Source organism: Hyperoodon ampullatus, assembly GCF_949752795.1.
Source record: "Hyperoodon ampullatus genome assembly, chromosome: 19".
Lineage (NCBI taxonomy): Eukaryota > Metazoa > Chordata > Mammalia > Artiodactyla > Ziphiidae > Hyperoodon > Hyperoodon ampullatus.
In genome coordinates, this window is record NC_136932.1 from 30,534,459 (window position 1) to 30,562,308 (window position 27,850).

A 27,850-nucleotide genomic window follows, 5' to 3' on the forward strand; every position below is an offset into this window, starting at 1 on the left:
AGACTGGACTTGGGAGGACCTGTGTTCTGGGCTGAATGTGTGCCCCCAGATTCATGGGTTGAGGTCCTAACCCTGAGAACCTTTAAGCGTGACCCTATCTGGAGATTTACAGATATGATCAAGTGAAAATGAGGTCATTAGGGTGACCACTGTCCTTATAAAAAGGGAAGATTTGGACAGACAGACACGCATCAAGGGAAGTCGGCCGTCTGCAGCCCTGGGGGCGAGGCCGGGGCAGTTCTCCCATCACGGCCGCAGCAGGACCAGCCCTGTGACACCTGGGTGGGCTCCGGCCTCCACACGGGGGACAGGAGATTGCGGTGTTGAAGCCACACAGCGTGTGGGGCTTTGTCCAGCAGCCTGGGAAGGTAGCAGGGCCCGTTAGCCAGTGGATGGTGAAAGGATGGAGCATCAGGCTTCTTATCTACACCTCCCAGAGTGTGTTGTGTGAACCTTTGGTGCACATAGGTACGCCAGGTGGTTTCCGGATGAATGATTTGCATAATCTTGTGTTTATCTGTGTAGCTGCTGCTTAAAATAGTTATGTATTTTCAGGTTTAAATGCTCCTCAAGTATAGACTTCGCTGCAAATACAGATATAAAATATATGTAGTATCAAAAATCTGTGAATGTGGGACATCCCTGGCGGTCCAGTGGCCAAGACCGCGCTTCCATTGCAGGGGGTGTGGGTTCAGTCCCTGGTCAGGGAACTAAGATCCCACAAGCCACATGGTGTGGCCAAAAAAACAAATTGTGTGGGCTTCCCTGGTGGCGCAGTGGTTGAGAGTCCGCCTGCCGATGCAGGGGACACGGGTTCGTGCCCCAGTCCAGGAAGATCGCACATGCTGCGGAGCGGCTGGGCCCGTGAGCCATGGCCATTGAGCCTGCGCGTCCGTTGCCTGTGCTCCGCAACGGGAAAGGCCACAACAGTGAGAGGCCCGCGCACGGCAAAAAAAAAAAAAATATTGTGAATGCTCAGATACAGTGTTATCAGTCAGAATCCGAAAAATTTAGCATATAGGTCTGGAAGAAAAGGTAGGTGGATGTAAAGAAAAATATTAAACAGTAGTGCAGGTTGGTGTCCAAATGAGAGCACTCCTGAGGTGATGCAGGGACGTGGTCCTGGGCTTTGAGAGCAGCTGGATGCCTGGGCTCAGCCCGCCTGCCCTCTGTCCACCCCACACCCCGTGACACACGTGGGAGCAGCATATGCGTGCACACACGTGACTATACACGCGCACACACAGTCACACTGCTTCACGCCTTCCTGAGGAGACACGGGAGGAAATTGGTTTTCTGAGATGAACACGGGCGGGCCCAGCCCTAGGGCCCCACCATCAGCCAGCTGCTTTCTCCAGGTGACGGGACAGCAGAGCCTGCTTCTCAGTCCACACACTCGCTCAGATCCTTGGAAACCAGGCCTGGAGCCCAGGGGCAGCGGGAGAGGTGGGGTGGGGCAGTCACCACGGGGAGATGCGACCCAAACCAGCCGCAGTGAGGAGTGGGCAGTGTAGGGGGTTTTATTTCTGCAAAAGGTGCCCGGGGCTGGGTCCGGCAGGTGTGGGTGCTTTTACTGTAGGTGCGTTTAGGTGCCGCTGACCTACAGTGGAGCCCTGGGGTCAATACAGTGGCCCTGGCCCTTCTGCCAGTTGATCCCTCCAGTCCCCTCCCCCTTCCCTGTCCTTTCCCCTTGCTCTCTTCCTCTGTCCCCAGTCTCCCCCACCGACATTTCTCTCTCCCATCACCATTCCCCCTCAGCACCCCCAGGTTCATGTGGCCAGGCCTCCTTCTTGGGCGGGCGTGCACACGACCTCAATGCCGCAGAGGCCGCCGTTCGGGGCGCGCACGCAGGGCTGTCCGGCTGTGCTCTGGCCATGGCGCGCCCACCTCCCAGCACGCTCGGGCGCCCTGCACTCCGTGAAGCAGAAGCTGCACGTCTCCGTCGGCTCAGGCGTTGCCCCTGCAGCGCTGCCCGCTTCCATCCAGTGATCTGCTGAGGGGGAGAGGGCGTTGACCTCGGCCTGGACCCCTCCTCCCCCGCCCTGCACTCCCAGGAGCGGGCCTCACAGCCTGCCTGCGCCCTGCACCCCCAGGGGACCACCTCCGGTTTTAGTTGCCCTCTCCTGGCAAGTGGGACAAGCCCCGGGGCCCAACACCCACCCTTCCTCAGGGCTCTGTCTCTTCTTGCCTTGATGTTTGACCCAATTTCATCAAGACAGGAAACTGTAGGAACTGGCGCCAGGCTGCTCCCCGGGAGAACTGGCAACCGCTCTCCACTTAGAAGCGGGGGCAGAGCCAGGACAGGGATGTCCAGGACCCCACTGCGTGCTCACCCTTGGAGGACTTGTCCTGCATCCGACATGGCCCGGGGGGTGGCTGGCAGGAGACCTGGTCCCCCCTCCTCTTGAGGAAGCAGGCCACGGCCAGCAGGAAGCAGCAGATGATGGCACAGAGGCAGAGCCCCAGCGTGCTGTAGACCAGGGCCAGCTGGTCGGCGCTCAGCTTTAGCCCTGGGGGTGCTGCAAGACAGCGGGGGACCCAGAGTCAGGAGGGACCCCTCCCTGAAGCACCCCCTCCGGCCAGCAGCCCCTCGTCCTGCTCGCTTGCTTTCTCCTCGTGAGCCCCAAACAAGCCATGCGGTCACCCCCACACCCCCTCGGAGGGCCAGGAGACCCCGGAGCTGGACGCCCTTTGTCGTTCTCTCTCGCTGTGGGGTGTAGCTTGGGACAGTACCAGAGGTGGACGGGTGAGCAGGTGGACAGTTGTCCAGGGAGGATCTTTGACCAAGGAGTACGTGCTTGGAGAGAGACGGTGTTGCTCCTGAGCCTGGGGGGCAGGTGTAAACCAGGGGGGCCTGGGGAAATGGAGCGCAGGGCCCTGAGCCAAAGCCCTGCCCTCGAAATCTGTCCCGGGCCCTGGGATTGGGCGCCCCCAGCCCGGGAGGAGGGGCTGCTGGCCGCCTGCTGGTCTTGCTGCACGCAACACTGTGTAGTGTGTCCCTGACCCTCGTGCTTCTGTGAAGGAGGGTCGCTTGCCCCCTTTAGGGGTTGAGGTGTAGTCCACATGCTGCCAGGCTCACGGCTGTGAAGATGAGGGGGAGTGGTTAGTGTGTTCTCAGGCTTATGCAGCTGCTGCCTGTGCTCCTGGGGTGTGTCCGGCACCGCATGACGCCCCCCGTCCGCCCCAGGCCCCGGGCACCACCACGCTGTCTCTGTCGCCTGTTCTGGACACTTCACACCAATGGAATTGTGCAGCACAGGACCTTCACGTCCGGCCCCTCCGCGTGTTTGCAAGGCTGAGGCGTGTGGCCACGTGTGTTGGGTCTGAGTAACGTTCCACTGTGTGGATGCACCACATCGTGTGTCTTTGTCCACGATGAGCATTTCGGTTTCCACCCTTTGGCGGCTGTGAAGGCTTGTGTGCAGGTTTCCGTGTGCACGTGTGTGTGCAGCTCTCATGGACGCGTCCTACGAGTGTAGTTGCTGGGTGAGGTGGCGCCTCCTTGCTGAGCTGTTTGAGGATCCTGCAGGCTGTTCCCGCTGTGGCCACACCATCTTTTTTTTTTTTTTTTTTTTTTATTTATGGCTGTGCTGGCTCTTCGTTTCTGTGCGAGGGCTTTCTCTAGTTGTGGCAAGTGGGGGCCACTCCTCATGGCGGTGCACGGGCCTCTCACTATCGTGGCCTCTCTTGTGGAGCACAGGCTCCAGGCGCACAGGCTCAGTAATTGTGGCTCACGGGGCCAGCTGCCCCGCGGCATGTGGGATCCTCCCAGACCAGGGCTTGAACCCATGTCCTCTGCATTGGCAGGCAGATTCTCAACCACTGCGCCACCAGGGAAGCCCTGGCCACAGCATCTTATGCTCTGTTTTTCAAATGACAAAACTGAGCCTCAGATCTGGTCACAATTGCAGAGCTGCACCTGGGGGCAGGTCTGATGGGCTCCATGCCGGGGTTCCAGGCCAGCCGCGCACAGATGGCGAGGTGGACACTGTTCCTCTTCGTTATGCACGCTCCTTAGAGGCAGAATTTTATGAAGTGACAGCTGGCTGGCACCACCCTGACGTTCACAGAGCTCTGGGTGGGCTGTTGGCGCCGCCCCCCCCCCCCCCGGCCAGCGACGTCCATGTGTCCCAGCTCCCGGGCCCCCTTCTGCCCACCGGCTCCTGTGTGTCCCTGGGATAAAATAAAGCCGTCGGCCTGGCCGGATTAGCGGGGGAGAGGCTGGCAGCCTTCACATGGGAGGTGGAATTCCCAGCTACCAGACGCTGCTAAGTACACAGTGAACTGCTGGGTGGATTTGAGACCAAACATCTGCATATTTCAGGTGTTTTCAGCTGAATTCTAACACTCAAACTACCTCGAGGCTGGCTGCTGGCATTCGGAGATGGTCCTCGATTCCTGCCCTTCAAGTCGGGCTGGGCTGGGCTCCCCTGCACCCAGCAGTACGCAGTACAGGGGACGCAGGGCCTGGCCTGTGCCATGACGAGGCCTGGCAGCCTCTGCTCTGCTCTCCCGGGCGCCCTGAGCCACCATGTGAGGAGGGTGATTTGGGGCTTCCTGAGGGAAATGGAACCAGTTCCTGCCTGGTGACCCGCTCCTAAACATGCTTCGCAAAGGCCCTGGATCCAGAGGAGAGGTGCAGTTAAAACTACGAAAGATGTCACCTTCCGCCTCTGTCCCAGGCTGGCGACACAGGCACATCTGGGTGGGGTGGTCTCCTCTGAGGGCCACGTACAACCACCTGCCAACACGGACACGCCCTTTCCAGGCTTGTGGACTCACCTTCACTTCTAGGCACGTGGATGCAGGCATTTGCGGGGCTTTGTTTACAGTGAGAGCCGGAGACCAGCTCCGTGGTGAGTCCTGAGATGGGCTGAGCCTCAGGAGCAGGAAGTGAACAGGGAGAGAGAGGTGGGCGCCCGGGATTCTGCCTGGTGTGAAATATGCTTAGACGAGACCATGTGGGAACCGACAAACCCAGGCTGCAGCAGGTGTTGCTCCTGGGGAGAGACTTTCCCCAAACCTCGCTTTTTTAATAACCTTCTTTCTTCCGTCCCATTCCCTGTGTGTCGTCCTTTCCAAATGGGAACGGCAAGGAGCATGCTGGCTGCCTCGCTTGTTAAAGCCGAGTCAGAGGCTGGCCAGGTGGGGGGATGGGGTCCCCAGCCACTGCTGTGCTTCCTCTGTTCAGTCGCCAGCTGTTCAGGTCTGCAAGCTCAATCGCTGCCCTCTGTCGGCCCTCAGTGACCTAGCCCCGGAGCGGAGCGGCCTCGCCCAGTGCCTCCCTGTCTGCTGACTCCGGTGGGTGCAGGGGCTTCAGTCCGGAAAGGATGTGAGCTCTGTCCTTGCCTGAGAGCCAGGCCTGCGGCGCAGTTCTGAGCACCGCCACCAGGGGGCACCGCGGATGGTTTATTTCCAAGCGGGTTTTCCATTAGATTTGTTCTGTGCTTGTACTGTTTTCAGAGTCAGTCTCGCCTAGAAACAGGATTTCCCCGACTGCTGCTGCTGGGCTGGAGCTTGAGCTGGCCAGGCGGCAGTGCTGTGACCTGTCTTGAGGGGCCTTGATGTAGCCATGACAGGGCAGGTTTTGAGCCTGGGCCCTGCGGCCACCCCTGCTCACGGTCAGGCCTGCCTACCTTCTGGTGAAATGGGACGGACGCTCCAGCTTCTGCGCTGTTGGTAGCAGCTTGACCCAGTGGAACGTTCCGCCAGCATCCCCATGGCCCCAGCCCAGCAAGCAGGCAGGTCAGGGGAGGGGTGAGGTGGGCTCCCGAGGCTTTCTGCCCCCTTTCCCTAGCCTCAGCCCTGGGGATGAGGGGGGGCCTGGGGCAGCCACCACGGTAACATCTCTTGCAGCCGTCGGGGGCGGATGGGGGCGGGCGTGTGTGGGAAGAAAACGCTCCACACCCTGAGATAAAAAGCCAGAGACAAGACCAACCCCCAGGCCGCCATGCAGGATGTGCTCCCAAGGTGGGCATCACCCTCCCACAAGGGGCCTGGTAACCTGCACGTGGGACCTCATGACCTGATTTGGGGAAAAAGCCTATGCAGATGCAATCAAGTTAAGGATTTGGAGCATCAAGGCCCAGGGTCGCTGAGGCCCCACAAGAACCCTGTGAGGGGGGTGCCGGGCTGACTGTCCCCGGTGGGGACAGGGAGATACAGAGTCTGGAGACGTCCCAGGTCACCCGTGCTCACACCACCCAGAGCTCTGAACCCGGGACCCAGGAGGCTCTTGAATAGGGCCTGGGGGCTCCGTGGGCTCGGATAAGAAAAGCAAACCTTAATTTTCACTAAAACTTAGTCTTTGCTCCCACTGTTTGTAGCAGTCGCAGCCCCAGTGGTACTAGCAGTGGCTGTACCCTGTCCACAGAGAATCCGTGTGTTTCCGCTCCCAGCCCCTCCCAGCACCTGCACATGCTGTGCCCTCTGCCTGGAACACCTTTCTCCACCTCGTCTCTTAGATGTATGCTTTCCTTTTAAATGAGCAGTTACTACGTGCTGATCCTGACACGCAGCACAGCAACCCGGTGAAGGCAGATGATCTCAGTCTTACGGAAACACTTAACCTCAGAGAGGTTAAGTGACTTGCTCAAGGTCACACGGTGGTAGTTGGAACCAGGGGTCTGGTCCCCAGTCTACCTTGAAAGCCTCTCCTCGGGGAGACCTTCCTCGCCCCATCACACCCTAGCTGGGGGATGTCGTCGCCACGCACTGAGGTTACTCAATCACTTGTCTTGTCTCTCCCATCAGACTGTGACTTCCGTGGGGTCAGCGACAGGGTCTGCCTGTCTCTTGCACCGGCCCCCCAGGCACAGCTGAGCCCTCCACAGTTACCGTGAAATGAAGGAACGGCCATTCCGAGAGATGTGGAAGGGCCAAGGTGGGGGCTGGCAGGGCGGGGAGTGAGAGGGGGGGACAGGTCAGCCCCGCTGCCACGGGCAGTGTCCTGCACGCCCTGCCCTCAACACCCAGGGTGTGGGCCCGGCACTCCCTGCTCACAGTCCCCACCAAACCCAGCTCTCGCCCCACCTGCATGCCCAGCTATCAGGACACAGTGGGACACACATAAGCCCCAGACCTCCAGAGGGACACGGGGCAGGGGCAGGTACGGCGAGGCGTCACCCAGCCCCCAAGGCTCAGGAGGCCGCACCATGGAATGACTGGGACAGCGGTCATGTCAGACGTGGTCACACTGACCCCACTAGCTCCTGGAATATCTGTCCACACTTCCTGGGGGATTCGTACCTGGAGGGTCCACCCCAGGCCCTCTGGGGAGGGGGCTTGGCTGGTGGTCACAGACAGGAAGGGCTAACGGTGTCACACTGGCAAGAGGTCCCCCTAAGTGGGTGACGGTGCCACAGAACACTGTTCTGGGGCTTGGTTCTTGCAGAGTGGACAGACTTTGGAACCCTCAGGCCGGGCCCGAGTCCCCACTCAGCTGTGCACTGACTCTCTAGGTTTTGAGACTCAATTTCTCTGTCTGTAAAGGGGAATCTGTGGCATCGGAGGTGGACGGGGTTCTGGGTTTGGCTGGAAGAGTCAAATACGTCACTGCAGGGCAGGCGTGGGGGTCACCAGGCCTTGGAGAGCAGCCCCCTTTGTGGTTCTGTTCGTCACCCCCTCCCCCCATATCCACGCCCTCTGTGTGTGAATCTGCATTTCCTCTCACAAGAGGCTGTGCTGGATAAAAACCGGCCACAAACCCCCCACAGCTACAAATCCTTCGCCTCTCCTCCACCCGAGAGTGGGGTCTGTCTCCCCCGCCTTGAATCGGGCTGGCTTTGCATCTGGAGGGATAGGATGCAGCAGATGATGGGTGCCAGCTCTTGGCCGAGAGGTTCAGAGGCCCGTGTGTCACCTCTGATGCTCCTGCCCACCCGCTGGTCCCAGGGGAGGATGAGAGACTCAGGAGCAGAGCCCCTCCAGCTGACTCCAGCCAAGCCCTATGCCATGAGGAATAACACGCCGTGGAATCTGGGGGCTGTTTGTTACACGGCAGCAGCTTACTGACAGGAGAGTAGAACAGAGTAAGAGACAACAGTCTAACTGAGAAGAACCAGGCTGGGCACTTTGTTATCAGGACACATGAAGCCTGTTCTCATGGAAGTGATGTCATGAGGAAAGTCACAGAAAAGGAGGAAAACCAGCCAGCGCCTGGCAGACCAAGAGCACCATAAATATCAAGTGTTTGGGTCCACATCCCCACCCAAGCCCCGTCCTTTCTGACACCACAGAGCAGAGTTGCTGAGCCAAGAGGTGTTTTCTGGGAGGATTAATTAGGTCATTTCCAGTGCTCGGCGCTTAGTAGGTGCCCAGTTCAAGGGACCCCTCTCACATATCTAAGGAGGCCCATCTCCACCGTGAGCTTTTTTGGTAGTACTTTTCCTTCTCATTCTTGGGAAGTCTCCATTGCCTCTAAATGGAGTGGGGGTCTTGCTCACAGGTTAGCTGTGCTGTCCACTCGCTGTCCTGTGTTCTCAGAATTCATTCAGCCACCATTATGAGACTCCCAACTGTCAGGTCTTTTTTCTTCTTTTGCTTCCTTCTTGCCCACAGACTTCTGTAAACTTTGCCTAATTTTTTTTTTCTATCCTGTGATGATCCCCCCACCCCCCTGGTTTCTGGCCATTTGCCTGCACTGGACTTCCTGCTTTGCAGCCTCTCCTTATTGAGGCCTGGTGCCTGCCTTCCACCCACTCTGACCCTTGGACACCGCGCAGGCCAACCTTAGGTGGCTTACCTGGACCCATATCCGAGCCTCTGTGCTCTGATCCCTGGTACCTCCTTAGGTTGTCTGTCCGGGTCAAGGCCTCTCCGGTCCGCTGTCTCCTGACCTCTGGTGGGAGGTTCACTTGACTCCTGAACTTGTTCTCACAGAAGTGTGTGCATTGCTTGGGGTGACGTCCACAGATGGAGGCACAGCTGATACAGTCCCCCAGGAGCTGGTCATAGTACCTGCCTTGCTCTTTGCGGCAGCTGAGTGACTCTGGGAGACAGAGATGCGTGATGCTGCTGGGTGACAGACGCAGGCAGGAACTGGGGGTCTGGCCTCAAAGGGTATCAAAGTTAAAAAAAATCCTAGTCCAGTTCCCCAAAAGCAGTTCCAGGGTAATCCAAGCCCTCTTCCAGTATGCAAATGTAAGACTATACGTTGTTCTCTAAGTACTGTTTTAGCTGCATCACACACATTTTGACATGTAGTATTTTTTCTATACCTAGTTTAGAATGTTCTTATTTTTCACTATTGTTTCTTCTTTGACCTATATATTATTTAAAAGAGCATTTCTTAGTACTAACTGTATAAGGGTTTTCTAGTTATCTTTTAAGTTATTACATTGTCACATAACTTCTTTACTTGGGTTTTTCAAACCTCATAAGGGAGAAACATATTTCATATAAACATAAGGAATGGAGAACAAAGCCAGAATCTGCCTTAGCAAGTTGGGGAAGGGGACTGGAAGGAAGGTGAGAAAGCTCAAATTAATAGTGTTTTTTCTGTCTTAATAATAAATGAGAATTTCAGGAGCTTAACCGGGCATCAGTGCCAAGGGGAAGAAGCCAAGCAAACTGAAGCCCATTCACACTTGCTGGAGAGAGCAGTTTTGAGTGCCATACAGAAACCTATATTTTCACAGTGTAGGTTTCCCTTGTCTCTAAGATTCATTCATACGAAAATGTGACTCGCATGCAGGTTTTCAGGGCGCATTTTGGAGGCAGCACAAGACAGAGGCCAAGAGCCCAGACCTTGAAGCCACGAGGATTTGAAGTCCCCAGCACAGTGCCTGACACATAATGAATAATGCTCAAGGTTTAAATAGAATATTCACTTGTGCCTCTTTGTGTTGCAAACACGCCAACACTTACATCCTTTTCAGAGTAGAAGACAAAACCAGGAAGGCATGCATTTGGGACCTCAGGGAAGACTGGGGTGATCCTGTCAGGACCAATGACCACCCCTTGCCCTTACCCTGCTGTGGCCCTGGACCCTCCTGACCCCGACACTCACAAGGTGGAGTTAGCCTGATGGCAGCAGTGTTCCCGGGTTTGCCGTGACCTCCTCTCCTTCTTGGGAACCCCCATGTGGCTGTGCAGGTGACAGCTCCACAGACCACCAGCCCTCACTGCCTGACCTCACAACCTCCCCTCTGGGCCTCGCTATTCCCTGTTGTATTTTCCCGCCTCCATGCCTTTGTCCACGCTGGTCTCTCCTCCAGGGGTGCCGTTCCCCCTCATCTGACTTCTGCATCTGTGGACTCTTAACGATCCATCTCAGGTGTGGCTTCTTACCAGAAAACTTCCTTGCTCCCCAACCCATCAGCCGGACGTGGTCTCTCGCAGCTGTGACGTTTTACGGTAGTTCAGCTTTTTACCATGAAGTGGAGTCATTTCTCCCACTAGATAATAACCTCCTTGAAGGGTCTGTCAGACTCCTCTTTCCAGGGGTTTGTGGGTCAACACAGTGAATGTCCACCTCATTAATGGATAGTGGCTCAGAGCCATGGTGTTGCAGACTCAGAAAGTTGTTGTTCAAATCCTAACTCTTCCATTATTGTGCTGTGTGATCTTGGGCAAGTCACTCAGCCTCTCTGAGTCCCACTCAGCCAGTATTTATCAAGCACTTACTATGTGGCAGGCACTGTGCTAGGCTTAAGAAAGGAATTGAGCTCTCAGTCAGGTGGTTGAGACACATGAACACACAGGAAAGAACGTGTGGTACAAGCTGTGATAAGTTCCATCAGGCAAAGAACAAGTTACGAAAAAGCAAGCAAAAGACACTTTTCCAGACAATTAGAGAAAACTGGATATGGCCTGAGTGCAGATGATATTAAGGGATTATTGCTGGGAGTGATAAAATATGGAGGTTATATTTTAAAGGCCCTTATGTGTTAGGGATTCGTGATCCAGTATTTACAGGTAAAATAATACGAGTTCTTGGATTGGCTTTAAAATACACAAGTAAAAAAATTGGGGACTGAAAAGGTGGAATTTCTAAAGCTGCTGATGGGTAGACAGGTTTATCATGCTGTCCTCTCTCTCTGTCATAATTTCTGTAATAAAAAGTTTCAGAAGAAAGAGCAGAGAATGATGAAGGAGGGGCCCTCTTTCCATCCGGCAGTCAGAGAGGACCTCTTGATTTGGGGCTGAGACCTGAAGGCCGGGTAGGAGGGAGCCCAGGGGAGAAGGTGGGGAAATGCATCCCTGTGCAAAGGCCCTGAGGCAGGAAGGAACAGAGCATGCTTGGGAAGCTGCAAGGAGGGTAGGAGGGTCGAAAGGTAGAAGGTGCCACATTGTCCATCTCCAGTCTCCCTCCACCCCTCCTCAGGCCCCAAGTGCAGGCCAAGGGCACCTCCGGGGGCAGGAGGGGCATCCAGCCCAGGCTCGGGCCCCAAAACTCACTGCAGAAGGCTGCACAGGTGCGTGGACTCTGATTGCTGCAGATGGTTTTGCAGGAGACACAGGTGTTCAGCAGTGGGTCCCAGTACTGCTCTTCGGGGCAGGGCTCCATGGCCACCCCCAGCCGCAGGCCCTGTGGGGCTGAGAGGCAGGGAATGTGAGGGCAGCTGGCACCACTGGAGGCCGGAGCCCAGGAGGCCTCTCCCGCTCACGTTCCCTAGGGGGAACAGAGAGAGTTGGTTTCTGCCCCAGTTGTACTTGCTGGGCAACCTGGGGCTGACACCCTGAGCCTCAGTTTCCCGTCTGGGGCACGGCAGTTCTGAGGCCCCTCTGGCATCAGTGCAGCCCTGCTCGGCCCTGTTCTCTGCCCTCATGAACGTGCACACGCCTCCTGCCACGGGGTCTTTGCATGTGCTGGTCCCTTTGCACCCCATGCTCTTCATGCTTCACGACTGGTCATTTCCTCCTGACCCCTCAGATGTCTGTTGCAACTTCGTTTCTTCAGGGAAGCCTTTCTGACACCCTCCCACCCTGGATTGGGACTTGCCCCTTCTTCTGCACTCTGATATGCTCTTATCACTGTTGTCACTTGACTTTTGTGATGCAATTATTTGATACTGTCTCCCCATTAACTGGGAGCACATAGTAGGTGCTCATTAAATGAATGAAGTAGAAAGAAAAGCAGACCTAGCCAGTGCCTAGCAAACAGCAAGCACTCAATAAATGTCCGTTTCCTTCCCTTGCTCTTTTGCTGAGATGTGAGACACACACAATGACAAATCTCAAGAGTACAGCTTGACAAATCTTTCCACGTGTACACACCTGTGTCATGACCACCACGTCAAGGTGGTGAACATTTCTTGCACCCTGATGACTCCCATGGGCCCTTCCCACCCAACATCCGCTCCCAGAGGTAACTTCTGTTCTGAGTTTGAACGCCACAGGGCCATAGGCTGCTGGTACTGCCCGTTCTTGAACTTTCATTGTCTGGATTCTTTGGCTCTGCAAGGCATCTGGGACTCATTCCAGATGGTTGTGTGTTGCTGAGTCTTCTGTAATTTTCTGCCTAATTTCATGGCATTTTCCTCCCCAACAACTTCTTTTAAACATTTTTTGAGGCACTTGTTTATTCTTTAATGGAAGTCCACTGAGGAAAGACCAGTGGCTCCCACTCAACCCGGCAGCTTAACCACCTGGGTTTATCCTCCTTCCCTCTTGAAACCAAACTGAAAGGGCAGGAAAAGATAGTTGTCCTCAAAGATGGAATGGAAGAAATGACTGCAGCAGGGGACAGGTGTCAGCAACGTTTTGGAAGACGGAAGGCAGAGGGCCTGGGGTGACAGGCTTCAGTTGAAGATCTCTCTCGGTTGAAGCTCACGGGGAGGAAGCAGAATTGAGTTGCCGAATGCTAGGAACCTCCTGGAACTGGGGCACTAGGACCTCTGACCGTGGGGGATAGGAGGGCAGAGCAGTGAAATAGGGTTGGATGGAGACTTACATAAAGAGGGCTTGACCCCAGGCAGGTGACAGCCCCTCACCCACCCGAGCAGGAGGTTGGGGTCTCCTCAGACACAACTGAGGAGGGGTGGCAGTGAGGTCCACTATCCCCCCAGCCATACCTCAGGAGTGCTGTGGCCAGGTTTGTAAAAGATGTGTCCTTCCCCATCCTCCAACTGGCAGGAAACCAGATTCTGCTCTGGAAAAACTGACCCAAAGGAAAAGCTGTGGAGGCACTCACTGGGAGATTCTTTCAAGAAAATGACCATGCCGCTGCCTGACCACTAGAGCAAAGCTTCTATGTGAAAACCCCGTCCATTTACCCAGAACTTCCAATCAGCCATTACTGCCTCAATGTGAATTGTGAACCGCAGCCAAGGGTCACCTGATATTGGAGCACCACCTCTGCATGAAAGAGACCTTGGACGATGCAAGCAGAAGAAATCCATCCAGAGCCAATAGAGACAATGCAGGGAACAGAAGAAAACTACAAGATGACAACAAGACATCCTTAGAAAGAGAAGAGAACTTCTATATCCACGAGAAAGAATGGTGTGCTAATCTGTTTTTTTTTCCTGGCTTGTGGGATCTTAGTTCCCCAACCAGGGGTCAAACCCGGGCCCTCAGTTCCCCAACCAGGGGTCAAACCCGGGCCCTCAGCAGTGAAAGTGTGGAGTCCCAGTCACTGGACTGCCAGGGAATTCTCAGTGATGTGCTACCTTTTTTTTTTTTTTTTTTTTTTTTGCGGTACGTGGGCCTCTCACTGTTGTGGCCTCTCCTGTTGTGGAGCACAGGCTCCGGATGCACAGGCTCAGCGGCCATGGCTCACGGGCCTAGCCATTCTGCAGCATGTGGGATCTTCCCAGACCGGGGCATGAACCCACATCCCCTGCATCGGCAGGTGGACTCTCAACAACTGCGCCACCAGGGAAGCCCAGTGATGTGCTACGTTTGAAGAACTGTATGCATAGAACAAATAAGAATGACTAGGAATTTTAAAATATAATAGCCAGAATAAAAACATCTGTTGAAGGGTTATAAGATGTAATTGAAGAAATATCCCAGAAAATTGGAAAAGATGTGAAAAATATGGAATTATATCAGGACGTCCGGAGGTTGACTGATGGGAGTTCCAGAGAAAACAGATTTGAAAGACAGCCTCCAGATTCAAAGAGCCAATCAGGTGTCCTGCACAATAAATTCTCTCAAACCAAGACCCACCATCCTGAAATTCAGGAGCAATGGAGACTTGGAGGAGATTCTAAAGCCTCCTTGAGAACAAGCAGGTCACCTACAGGGAGGGCTCTGTGAGTTAGGAACTCTGTGGACGTTTCAAATCAAAGTGGGGGCGTGAGAGCGATGCCAGGGAAGATGGCCAGGAGGAAGCCCCAGCGACCTGCTTCTCCCCTAGTGGCCATCAAGCTGGCAGCCTTGGCTGAAGTAACGATATTGGAGCTCTGGGGTTGTCTATGGGACAGTTGGGCAAAGAGGTAGATTTGGGGGAGTTTTGGTGCCTTTCAGCCTGTCGTGGGGTGGTGGCTGCTCATGTCCCTGGGGCAACTTGCTGGGACCTGGATGGGCAATAAGGACCTTGTCCTCTGAATGTTGGGATTGTGGGTTCTAATCGCTGGTTGCCACTTTTGATCACTGAGGAGCCAGCACAGAGGGTGGTGGGCATTGTTTCAGCCTCCCTGGCTGAAGTGGCTCCCAGGGGATTGAAAGAGATCTACTGCCCCCCATTTGGGGAGTCACACATTTAGGAAAATCTTTGTCAGGTCACTGGCTGACTGCAGAGATGAAGGAACAGAAACTTTGGTGACTACACACAAGGAATACATACTTTGCAAAAACAGTTTGGAAGAGTCACAGACTCCAGCTCTCAGCAACAAAAAATTCAGCAATCCCTGAGGAGTGAGAGAGTTAAATTTCCAGACTTACCACAATGTAATGCTCAAAATGTTCAGTTCTCAAAAAACTTACAAAACATACAGAGAAACAGGAAAATATGGCACATTCACAGAAAAAAAGACTTTGACAGAAAACATCCCTGAGGAAGCCTAGACATTGGAAATATTAGTCGAAGATGTTAAATCAACTGTCTTAAATATGTTCCATGAGCTACAGGAAACCACAGACAAAGAACTAAAGGAGATCAGGAAAATGATGTAAGAACAAAATGAGGATATGAATAAAGAGAGGTTGTAAAAAAGGAACCAAAACTTGGAAGCAATCCAGATGCCCTTTAGTAGGTGAACTGATAAACTGTGGCATCCAGACAATGGAATTTATTCAGCACTAAAAAGAAATGAGCTCTCAAACCATGGAAAGACAAGGAGGAATCTTAAATGCATGTGACTGAGAACAGCCATGATAAAAAGGCTCCACGGTGTATGATCCCAGCTCTGTGACATTCTGGAAACAGAAGAAAGATCAGTGGTTGTCAGGGGTTGAGGGGGAGGGAGAGAGAAAGGTGGAGCACGGGATTCTACAGAGCAGAGAAACTGTTATGTATGATACTGTCATGGTGGATGCAAGTCATTATACATTTGTCAAATCCCATGGAAAGTACAACACTGAGAGTGAACCCCAGTGTAAACTATGGAGTTTGGACAATAATGATGTATTAATGTAGTTACTCAATTGTAGTGGATGTGCCACTTTAGTGCAGGTTATGGATAGTGAGGGAGGCTGTGCATGTTTGGGGACAGGGGGTATATGGGAATTCTCTGTAATTTCCATTCCATTTTTCTGTGAACCTCAAACCACTCTAAATAATCTATTAAAAAATGGAAACAAACTGAAATTCTGGAATTGAGAAGTCCATTAACTGAAATGAAAAGACTCCCTAGAGGGGTTCAATAGCAGATCTGAGCAGCCAGAAGGAAAGGATCAGTGAACCTGGAGATAAGACTATTGAAATTATTTAGAATAGGAAACAGAAATTTAAAAGAATGAGAAAAAATAAACAGAACCTGAGGGACTCGTGGGAGCCCATCAAATGTAACACCGTATGCACATAGGAATTTCAAAGAGAAGAGAGAGAGAAAATATTTGAAGAAATAATGGCTGGAGACTTCCCAAATCTTAGGAAAGACATGAATATACATGTTTGAGAGTGTCAGTGAATAAGCAGGATAAACTCAAAGATGCCCACATTGAGACACATTGTAATAAAATTGTGGAAATGCAAAGATGAGAGAATTGTGAAAGCAGCAACAAAGAAACAATTGTCATATACAAGGGATCCTCAATAAAATTAATAGCTGGTTTCTCCTTAGAAATCATGGAGGCTAGAAGTGAGCTGTTACATTTAAAGTGCAAAAAGGAAAAAAAAAACTATCAACCAAGAATTGCATATCTGGCAAAACTATCAGGAATGAAGGAGAAGTTAAGACATTTCCAGATAAGAAAAAGCTGAGAGAGTTTGTTTCCAGTAGACCTGTCCTACAAGAAATGCTAAAGGGAGTCATCCTTCATGCTGAAATGAAAGTGCACTAGACAGTAACTTGAAGTCATAAGAAAAAATAAGGAGCACTGGTAAAGGTAATCTATGACAATATCAATAGCAATAGGAAGGGACAGAGATATAGAACAGTGTTTGTACACTACTGAAACTAATTATTATTGAAACTAAGTTGTTAGAGGTTTAAGACATTGTAATCCTCAGGGTAATCACTTAAAAAAATAACTAAAAACATACAGAAACTGAAAGAAAAAGGGAATAAAAATGGCACACTACAAGTAATCAACTAAATACAAAAGAAAAGTCACTAGTGGAGGAACTGAGGAACAGAAAACATAAGACATACAGAAAACACATAGATAAATGGCAGAAGTAACTCCTTTATCAGTAATATTAATGTAAATGGAGTAAACTCTGCTATTACAAAAGGCAGAGACTGAGAGATTGGATTAAAAAAACAGTATTCATCTATATCCTGTTTATAAGAGACTTACTTTAGATAAAAGGACAAAAGAGCTTGAAAGTAAAACAATGGGCAAATATCGTCCAAGCAAATAATAACCAAAAAAGAACTGAGGTGGCTATATTATTATAAGACAAAGTAGTTTAATCAGAAGAGGTTACAAGAGGGCTTCCCTGGTGGCACAGTGGTTGAGAGTCCGCCTGTCGATGCAGGGGATGTGGGTTTGTGCCCCAGTCCAGGAAGATCCCACATGCCGCGGAGCGGCTGGGCCCGTGAGCCATGGCCACTGAGCCTGCGCGTCCAGAGCCTGTGCTCTGCAACGGGAGAGGCCACAGCAGTGAGAGGCCCACGTACCGCAAAAAAAAAAAAAAAAAAAGGTTACAAGAGACAAAGACAAGATATATTGATTAAAAGTTTGATACAGCAAGAAGATTTAACAATTATAAACACGTGTGTTACAACAGGGTGCAAACATATGAAACAAAAGTTGATGGAATTGAAGGGAGAAATAGACAGTTCTATGATAATATTTGGATATTTCGATTCCCCACTTTCAGTAGTGGGTAGGAGAACTGGACAAAAGATCAATGAGGACAAGATGACTTGAGCAACTCTGTAAAGCCACCATATAACAGACATATACACAACACTGTACTCAGCGACGCAGACTACACATTCTTCTAAAGTGTCACTGGAACATACTCCTGGACAGACTATATATCAGGTCACAAAACAAGTCTTAATAGGTTCTAAAAGATTAAAGTAATTCAAAGAATCTTTTATGATCAAAGTGGAATGAAACTAAAAGCCAATAACAGAAGGAAAATTGGAAAGTTCACAAATATGTGGAACTTCAACAACACATTTTTTTTTTTTTTAATTTATTTGGCTGTGCCGGATCTTCGTTGCAGCACGCTGGATCTTCGTTGCAGCATGCAGGATCTAGTTCCCAGACCAGGGATTGAACCCGGGCCCCTTGCATTGGGAGCAAAGAGTCCTAACTGCTGGACCACCAGGGAATTCCCCCCAAAACACTCTTAAACAACCAATGGGTCAAAGAAGAAATCACAAGAGATATTAGAAAATATCTTGAGATAAATGAATATGAAAACACAATGTACCAAAAGTTATGGGATAGAGTGAATGTAATGCTAAGAGGGAAATTTATAGATACAAATGGGTACACTAAAAAAGAAGAATTTCTCAGATCTTAACCTATCTATACCATGAGGAACTAGAAAACAAAAAGCAAACTAAACCCAAAGCAAGCATAAAGAAAGATTAGAGCAGAGATAAAAAGGAGAATAGAAAAGCTGTAATAGGGACTTCCCTGGTGGTCCAGTGGCTAAGAGCCTGCCTTCCAATGCAGGGGGCACAGGTTCAATCCCTGGTTGGGGAACTAAGATCCCACATGCCGTGGGACAACTAAGCCTGCGTGCCACAACTACTGAGCCCGCACACTCTGGAGCCCACATACCGCAACAAAGAGCCCACGTGCCGTGGCCAAGATCCTGCATGCTGCAACTAAGACCTGATGCGGCCAAATAAATAAAGATAGAAAGAATTGATTAAAATAATAATAATAAATTAAAAAGAAAAACTATAGTAGAGAAAATCAACAAAGCCAAAAGTTGGGTTTTTGAATAGATTTACAAAACCAACAGACCCTTAGCTGGATTGATTAAGAAAAAGAGACGAAACTCAAATTACTAAAATCAGAAATGAAAGTGGGGCATTGGTACATATTTTATAGATTATAAGAGAGTACTGTGAACAATTGTGCACCAACAAATCAGGTAATCTAAATAAATGGACAATTCCTGGAAACGTACAATCTACAAAAACTGATACATGAAGAAAGAATATCTGAATAGACCTATAACAGGTAAGGAGATTGAATCAGTAATAAGAAACCTCCCAACAAAAAGCCCAGGACTGGGGCTTCCCTGGAGGCACAGTGGTTAAGAATCCACCTGCCAATGCAGGGGACGCGGGTTTGAGCCCTGGTCTGGGAAGATCCCACATGCTGTGGAGCAACTAAGCCCATGCGCCACAACTACTGAGCCTGTGCTCTAGAGCCCGTGAGCCACAACTACTGAGCCTGTGTGCCACAACTACTGAAGCTCGTGTGCCTAGAGCCCACATTCCGCAATGAGAAGCCACAGTGATGAGAAGCCCGCACACCACAATGAAGAGTAGCCCCCGCTCTCCACAACTAGAGAAAGCCCGTGCACAGCAATGAAGACCCAACGCTGCCAAAAATAAAGTTTTTTTAAAAGAAAAAATGTGATCATTTTAAAAAAAAAACAACTCAGGACCAGATGGCTTCACTGGTGAATTCTACCAAACATTTAAAGAAGAATTAAAACTAATCCTTCTCAGACTCTTTCAAAAACATTGAAAAGGGAGCACTTCCTAAATCTGTGAGGTCAGCATAACACTGATGCTGAAGCCTAATAAAGATGTCATAAGAAAAGAAAATTTCAGACCAATATGCCCTGTGAATATAGATGCAAAAATTCTCAACAAAATATTAGCCAGTCAAATCCAACAGCATATTAAAAGGATTATACATTATAACCAAGTGGGATTCATTTCCAGAATGCAATAATAGTTCAACACATGAAAATCAATAGATGTAATACACTACAAGAATGAAGGAAAAAACTACATGATCGGGCCTCCCTGGTGGCGCAGTGGTTGAGAGTCCGCCTGCCGATGCAGGGGATACGGGTTCGTGCCCCGGTCTGGGAGGATCCCATATGCCGCGGAGCGGCTGGGCCCGTGAGCCATGGCTGCTGAGCCTGCGCATCCGGAGCCTGTGCTCCGCAACGGGAGAGGCCACAACAGTGAGAGGCCCGCATACCAAAAAAAAAAAAAAAAAAAAAAAAAAAAAAAAAAAAAAAAACTACATGATCATTTTGAGGCAGAAAAAGCATTTAACAAAATTCAGCACCTTTTCATGATAAAAACATTCAGTGAAGTAGGAATAGAAGACAACCTCCTCTACATGATAACAGCCGTTTATGAAAAACCCACAGTTGACATCACACTCAGTGGTGAAAGACTGAAAACCCCTCTCCTATGACTAGTAACAAAACAAGAATGCCCACTCTTACTACTTCAATTCAGCATAGTACTGGAAGAGCAATTAGGCAAGAAAAAGAAATAAATGTATTCAAATTGAAGAGGAGAAAGTAAAATTATCTGTTCATAGGTGATATGATCTTATATGTAAAATCTCTAAAAATTTCACACACTAAACACTGTTAAAAATTCAGCAAAGTTGCAGATACAAAAGCAACACAAAAAATCAGTTGCATTTTTCATATACTTGCAATGAACAATCCTAAAAGGAAATTAAGAAAACAAATCCATATTCAGAGACATAAAAATGAATAAAATACTTAGGAATGAATTTAACCAAGGTGGTGAAAGAAGTATACCCTGAAAACTACAAAACATTGCTGAAATTAGAGAAGATCTAAATAAAAGACATCCCATGTTCATGGATTGAAAGACAATGTTAAGATGTCAGTACTACTGAAAGTGATCTACAGTTTCAATACAATCCCTAACAAAATCCCAGTGACTTTTTTACACACAAAAAGAAAAACCCGTCTTAAAAATTCATTTGACCCTAAATAGTCAAAAAACAATCTTGAAGAACAACAAAGTTGGAGAACTCACTTCCTGATTTCAAAACTTACTACAAAGCTAAAGTAAACAGTGCGATAATGGAATAAAGACAGATACTCAGAGCAGTGGAATAGAAAGGAACCCAGAAATAAGCTCTCCACCTATGGTCAGTTGACTTTCAACTGATGGAGGAGGGGGGAAAGCAGGGTCCATCTCAGCCAAGAGGGAAAGATAGAAGTTCTCAGAATGATGGTGAAGGGAGTCCCTGGGACATGGCCTGGAGGCCAAGGGGGAGCCCTGTCTCAACTAAAATAGGAGAAAAGCAGGAGGAACATCTCCAGTGGAACCAGGGAACTGTATATAAGCGAGTCTGCTTGACCAGTTGACAGGCTGGATCTGCCCCAGAGCTGGGGGTGAGTTACTGAGACATGCAGAGAAAACCAAGGAGTTTCAACTCCAGGGAGGTCACATGGCTCAGCTGTGAACAAAATTTACATCGTCATGTTGAAGTGAACAACAATCAGAGAATAACTCTGACTTTGTGTCTACAGTAGTCACTCACTTGTGAGAGGGGACACCCCTAGACCACTGTCAGTGAACAGGGCAATGACAGGACTTATAAGACAGGGAGGAAGGAGAGAGAAAAACTGCAGAGTGTTTTGCATTTGGAGCAAATGGATTAGCTGGCAGCAAAGAGGGTGGTCTCTCCTTGAGCATGTGGTGGGCTAGGGGGTCCGAAAGAGTTTCAGCAGTTTCCACATTCTGGGTGACAGGTGAGAGAATTACAGTGATCGTTTACAGTCTCTCTGTTATGAATCAGGAAGAAAGAGGAAGAGAGAAAGGTGGGGATGACCGTTTCTTCCCATTGTAATTTCTGCCTCCTGTTGACTCATTCTGAAAACCGATTTCCCATGGTTCAGTGACAGAATGTGTGTGAGCGTAGCCGTGCCTGTGGAGGACAGCACAACTCTGAGTCACCAGCCAGCCAGCTTGGGAAAGGCTGGCAGCACAGCCTCGGGTTTTCTTTTCTGTAAACGGGGACTGTGGGTGCTCCTTTGCAGAGGAGGTTTCCTCGAGGACGTGCACATGACACGCGTGGAACTGGCCTGAGGTGTGGTTGCCAAGTGGTAGTTATTTGGATAAAGTGGTTTAAAATATAATGGATTAATTATAATCATTTCATAATCAGCAAATCCGCACTCCAGGCCTGGGAACTGCCCCCAGAACCTCAGCCTCTGGCTGAAGCACTATAACTTCCCAAAGACACTTGTCCCTGTATGCTGCCGTGTCACCTGACCTCTCCTCTGAGATGTCTCAGGTGTGCCGTCCTGGATGGCCATGTGGCCTGAGCACCTTCTACCTGGTGATGTTTCTTACTTTGTAATTTGACATCTGAGGGTGTAGCCATCTACCTCCTTACACTGTCTCATTCATCTCTGAGCCCAGTGCTTCTGTAATACCAGACACACAGTAGGTCCTCGGCCAGTGCTCACAAATAACCAAATACTTTATACAGAGCTGTCCTCAGTGAAGACATGTGGAGTAGAAAGCAACCCTCGTTCTTGCGCTGTGTTGGCATTGCGTAATGTCTGAGTTTTGTTCTGCCCCCTCCCCTGCCTGCATCTCCTCCCTTCAAGTAGGACTCAGGGCAGAGCTGTCCTGAGGTTGGAGTGTGGGGTGGGAAGAGCAGAAACCCTGGCTTTTGCTTTCAGAACTTAGAGGAAAGGATTCTTGGCACAAAATGATTGGGCCAGAAAACAGCACAGAAAATAATTTCCCCTAGATTGAAAACACAGCCCGAAGATTTAAGTGTGAAAAAGAATAAAATTTTTAAAACTTCTAGAGAAGAAACCATTCAATAACTTCTTTGTAACCTTGGAGTATGAAAGGCCTTTCTGTGACCCCAAATCCAAACTCTATAAAATAAAAAATTGATAAAATAGACTACACAAAACAAACAACTTCTGCATGGTAAAAAGCAGCTTAAGGAGGAAAGTCCAAAGACAAATGAAAAACGGGAACAAAACATTTGCAACTTGTATCTAAAGAGTAAGCAGATGGCCTTCCCTGGTGGCGCAGTGGTTAAGAATCCGCCTGCCAGTGCAGGGGACACGGGTTCGAGCCCTGGTCCGGGAAGATCCCACATGCCGCGGAGCAACTAAGCCCATGCGCCACAACTGCTGAGCCTGTGCTCTAGAGCCCACAACTACTGAGCCCAAGTGCCACAACTACTGAAGCCCGTGAGCCTAGAGCCTGTGCTCCGCAACAAGAGAAGCCACCGCAATGAGAAGCCTGCGCACCTGCAATGAAGAGTAGCCCCTGCTCGCCACAACTAGTGAAAGCCCACATGCAGCAACAAAGACCCAACACAGCCATAAATAAAAAAATAATACAAAAGGAGAAACACAGATATAAAAAAAAGAGTAAGCAGAAAGGAAAAGGCCAGCCACCCGACAGAAAATTGGGCAAAGGTAATGAACAGACAGTTCACAGACAGGGACGAACAGCATAAATTTGTCTGGTCTCATTCCTAAGAGACAAGCAAATTTGAACTACACTGAGACCATCTTCCCCCTAATAGATTGCTAAAAATCCAGAAGTTTAATAACACCTCCTGTTGGCAAGGTCACAAGGAGAGTGGCACTCATTCACTCTGGAAGGAGAGGAATAGGGATAACCCTCAAGGGGGAAGATTTGGCAACATTAGTCAAAATGACTGATGTTTTTACCTGCTGATACAGTGATTAAACTCTGGGATTTATTTCAGAGTGCAAAATGATAAATACATTGCAGCAATGTTTGTAATAGCAGAAGATTGGAAGTAGCACAAATGTCCATCAGTAGGGGATTGACTGAGTAAATTATATACACTGGACTATTACGCAGCTGTAGAAAAGGGGTGAGGAAGCTCTCTGTATGTTGCTTTAGAAAGAACTCCAAGATATATTAAGTGGAAAAACAAACACAAGGAGCTTCCCTGGTGTCACAGTGGTTAAGACTCTGTGCTCCCAATGCAGGGGGCCCAGGTTCAATCCCTGGTCAGGGAACTAGAGCCAACATGCATGCCGCAACTAAGAGTTTGCATGCCACAACTAAGGAGCCCGCCTGCCGCAACTAAGACCCGGCGCAACCAAATAAATAAATAATTGTTTTAAAATAATAAAAAAATAAAAACAAGGTCCATAACAGCATGGTTCATAGTCTCCCTTCCTTTCTTTCTTTCTGCAAAAAGGGAGAAAGTTCTAATTTAGATTTATAGGTATTAGTATATACATAAAGAAACACTGTAAGGAAACATAAGAAACCAAAAACGGTGTTTTAAATAAAATACTGCAGAATAAATTGAACAAAAGAAGTACAAAACTTGCACATTGAAAACTACCAGACATTCCTGAAAGAAGACCTAAATAAATGGAAAGATATTCCATATTCATGGATGGAAAGACTTAATATTGTTAAGCTAGCAGTGCTCCCCAAATAATTCTACAGATTCAGTGCAATCCCAATCAAATTCTCAGCTGGCTTTTCTGCAAAATTTGAAAAGCTGATCCTAAAATCATATGGAAATGCAAGAGACCCAGAAGAGCTGAAACACTCTTGAAAGAGAACAAGGTTGTAGGACTCACACTTCCCAATTTCAAAACTTACTACAAACCAACAGTAAATAAGACAGTGTAGTACTGGCATAAGGACAGACGTGGGTCAGTAGAGTAGAATTTAGAGTCAAAAACTAAAGCCTAACATTTATGGTCAATTGATTTTCAACAAAGATACCAAGAAGATTCAACGGGAAAAAGGATAGTCTTTTCAACAAATGGTGCTGAGACAACTGGGTAAGCCACCTTCAAAAGAATGAACTGTGGACCCCTAACTCACACCATACACAGAAAGTAACTCACAGTGGGTCATAGACCTAAATGTAACTAGACAACTCTTAGAAGAAGACAGGAGTAAATCTTCATGATTTGGGGTTAGGCAGTGAGATGGAATGCACAAATGATTAAAAAGAAGCTTGAGAGATTGGACTTCATAAAAATTTTAAACTTCTGTGTTTCACAGAACACCATCAAGAGAATAAAATGATATTCCACAGACTTGGAGGAAATATTTCCAAATCATATATCTGATAAGGGATTTGTATCCAGAATATATAAAGAACCTTTACAACTGAATAATGAAAAGACAAATAACCCAGTTTAAAAATGGGTTAGGGTGCTGCCCTGGTGGCGCAGCGGTTGAGAGTCCTCCTGCTGATGCAGGGGACACGGGTTCGTGCCCCGGTCTGGGAAGATCCCACATGCTGCGGAGCAGCTGGGCCCGTGAGCCATGGCCGCTGAGACTGTGCATCCGGAGCCTGTGCTCCGCAACGGGAGAGGCCACAGTGGTGAGAGGCCCACGTACCGCAAAAAAAAAAACAAACAAAAAACAGTGCAGCCGCTTTGGAAAACAGTCTGGCAGCTCCTCAGAACATTAAACACAGAATTACCATATGGCCCAGCAATTCCACTCCTAAGAGAAATTAAAACATGTCCACCCAAATACTTGTACCTGAATATTCACAGCAGCATTGTTCATAATAGTCAAAAAGTAGAAACAACCCAAATGTCCGTCAACTGATGAATGGATTAGTAAAATGTGGTCCATCCGTACAACGGAATGTTATTTGGCCACAAAAAGGTATGGAGTACTGACACTCTACCACATGGATGAACCTCAAAAACATGCTAATGGAAGAAGCCAGTCACCAGACAGCACATGCCATTTTTATAAAATGTCCAAAGTAGGCAAATCTATAGAGACAGAAAGTAGGTCAGTGCCAGCCTAGGGCTGGGGGTGGGGAGGTATGAGGAGTGACAGGGGTTTTTTGGGGATGATGATATGTTCTAAAATTAGATTAGTGTGATGGTTGCACAGAGCTCTTAAACAGGTGAACTTTGTGGCACGTAAAGCATCTGAACAGAGCTGTTTATTCTAGAGGGGCCAGGAAAGCTGGGCAGACAGAGGACCAGGAGGAAAGGAAGGCTGTGTTATGTACCTTTTTATACTTTGTGGGCTTCCAGCCTGTGACTACCATCTGTTCACAAAGCAAACTTATAAAGCAAGAGGCTTGGGAATTCCCTGGCGGTCCAGTGGTTAGGGCTTGGTGCTTTCACTGCCGGGGCCCCGAGTCGATCCCTGGTGGCGAAACTAAGATCTCACAAGCCACACGGCACAGCCAAAAAATATAAATAAATAAAAGCAAGAGGACCTAAATTAGGAGTTTGGGATTGGCAGATACACACTACTATATATAAAATAAACAACAAGCTCCTACTGTAGAGCACAGGGATCTATATCCAATATCCTGTGATAAACCGTAATGGAAAAGAATATGAAAAGAATATATAGGTGTATAACTGAATCACTTTACACCAGAAACTAACACAACATTGTGAATCAACTATACTTCAATTAAAAGAAAATAAGCAGAGGACCACACAAAACTGAAGAGACCCCTGAGCCTTCTCTCATTTGGGGAGAGGAGGGTGGAAGCTGCCACCACCCCACCCACAGGGAAGCGATGGCCAGTGGACAGCAGGTTGGATCAGACGAGGGCAGCCTAGGAAGCCTCAAAGACCCATTCCTGGTCAGAGGGCACCAAGCCACTGGATCTGACAGGGACACAAGAGCCCACTTGTCCAGATGGCAGACACCCAGCCGACCAGATGTCTGCACTGTCCCTGCCCACCCCTCCTCCAACACCACCGGAACCTACATAAAGTTCCAGAACCATCATCCAGCCCCAAAGAAGGGCAGGAAAAGCCCCAAATTGACACTGGCCAGCAGAACAGAAGCCGTTTTGACCACGGGAAGAAGGGGAGAGCTCTCGCAGGCCTGGTTTGTGGACTGGGCTCACGGCCCGGGCTCTCCTGCACCCCAGCTGTCTGCCCATCTCCCTCACGTGCCTGGCTTTGTAGGTGCTGGACCAAGAAGGGCCTCTGTGGTCAAATTAGTTTGAAAAACATTGGGCTAAAGAAAGCCAAAGTTTTGCTGTTGTTTTTAACTGCAGCCCTTCTCAGCGCCTTTGCCTGTGGCTCTTCAGGAGGAGCTCAGGCAAGTTCAAAGCCTTTCTGTGTTTTTCTCAGGGACTTCTGGTGGGGGAGAGGCTCTCCTTCATTTTACGACCGAGGAAATGGAGCCCAGAGAGGTGAAGGGGCTCCTCCAAGGTCACACAGCGAGTCGGTGGACAAGGGGAGGCAGGCCCGACTCTGCTGTTCCTGGCGGCCTCTGTCAGCGCCCGGTCCCAGTTCTGACAGGTTCCCGACTCATGGGCCTGGGCCTGGGCGGTTCCATCCTGTGTCAAGGCAACCTCTTGTCCCTTCCTGGTCCAACTCGCTCAGAAATCTTATACATCCGAGCCCTTAGCTGGGAACACATCTGGGGATGTGGCTGCTTGACACAAAGAATTCCCATCCAAAGGATTCACAGAGGAGATGTACCCCCTGCCCGGCGTGTGGTGGACAGAGCAGCCGTGGCCCCTCCAACCCGGCCGTGGGTCCTATCTGCACAGTGAGGGGCCTGGACCCTTCCACCTGCTTTAGCACCCACGCTTCCAGATTTGGGCCTTTGAACAAACCTTCAAAACTGCCCTGATAAAAATTCTGTAGGATAAATGATCTGGTTTCTTTGATAAAAAAATTAAAAAAAAACAGCAAGGGAAAACAGAGTGGGAATGTTCTAGATTAAATCATATAACCAAAACGGTGGTGTTTGGATCCTGATTTGAACAAATCATCTGGAAAAGACATTGACAAGACAGTCGGGGATGTCTAAACATGGGCGCTTTGGTGACACTAAGGAATCATTCTTTGCAGAAGTCGTCATGGCATGAGAGTTTTGGGGGGGGGTGTTTTTTAAGGAGTTTTTGTTTTAAAGGGAGAAATACAGAGGTATTTACAGATCAGTAACACGCTGTTTGGACTTGTCTCTAAAGTGATCCAGCGGGGCATGGGTAATCCTGGAAGTGTGGACACTGGTCGACGTCTGCAGGAGGGCCTGTTAAACACTCTTGATGTTTAAAAAACGTCCTGGCCCATCTGGCTGTGGGTCCTGGGGCCAGCTTGGGGTGGGAGGGAGGGAGAGGGACTTCCTGCCTGTGAGGCCGACCCTCCAACCTTGCGGCTGCTCATAGGAAAGCAAGGCCAGACCCCCAGGGCCCCAGACCCAGGGCTCTCCACGTGCACGGGCACGAGAGGCCCCGGGGCAGCCCGAACTTGCCCTGTGTCCCCGATGCCACACAGAGCCCCAGGCGGAGCCCCTTGCACCCACCCCCACCTCCCCGGCTACTCACATGGCTCCTCCTGGCCCACCCGGCTCCGGCCACTTCACCTGCTCCGGCCCAGGCCACTCAT

General features: G+C 49.5%; 1 protein-coding gene across 1 annotated transcript; it reads right to left on the bottom strand.

The window, feature by feature from the left end:
• Nucleotides 1-1,769: 1,769 nt before the first annotated feature.
• On the bottom strand, nucleotides 1,770-27,850 carry TNFRSF13B (TNF receptor superfamily member 13B; the record flags this gene model as incomplete). The annotated part of the gene is given in 6 exon segments (XM_079726251.1): nucleotides 1,770-1,990; nucleotides 2,334-2,519; nucleotides 8,744-8,989; nucleotides 11,401-11,538; nucleotides 27,790-27,823; nucleotides 27,827-27,850. Coding segments are annotated over 6 exon segments (849 nt in total).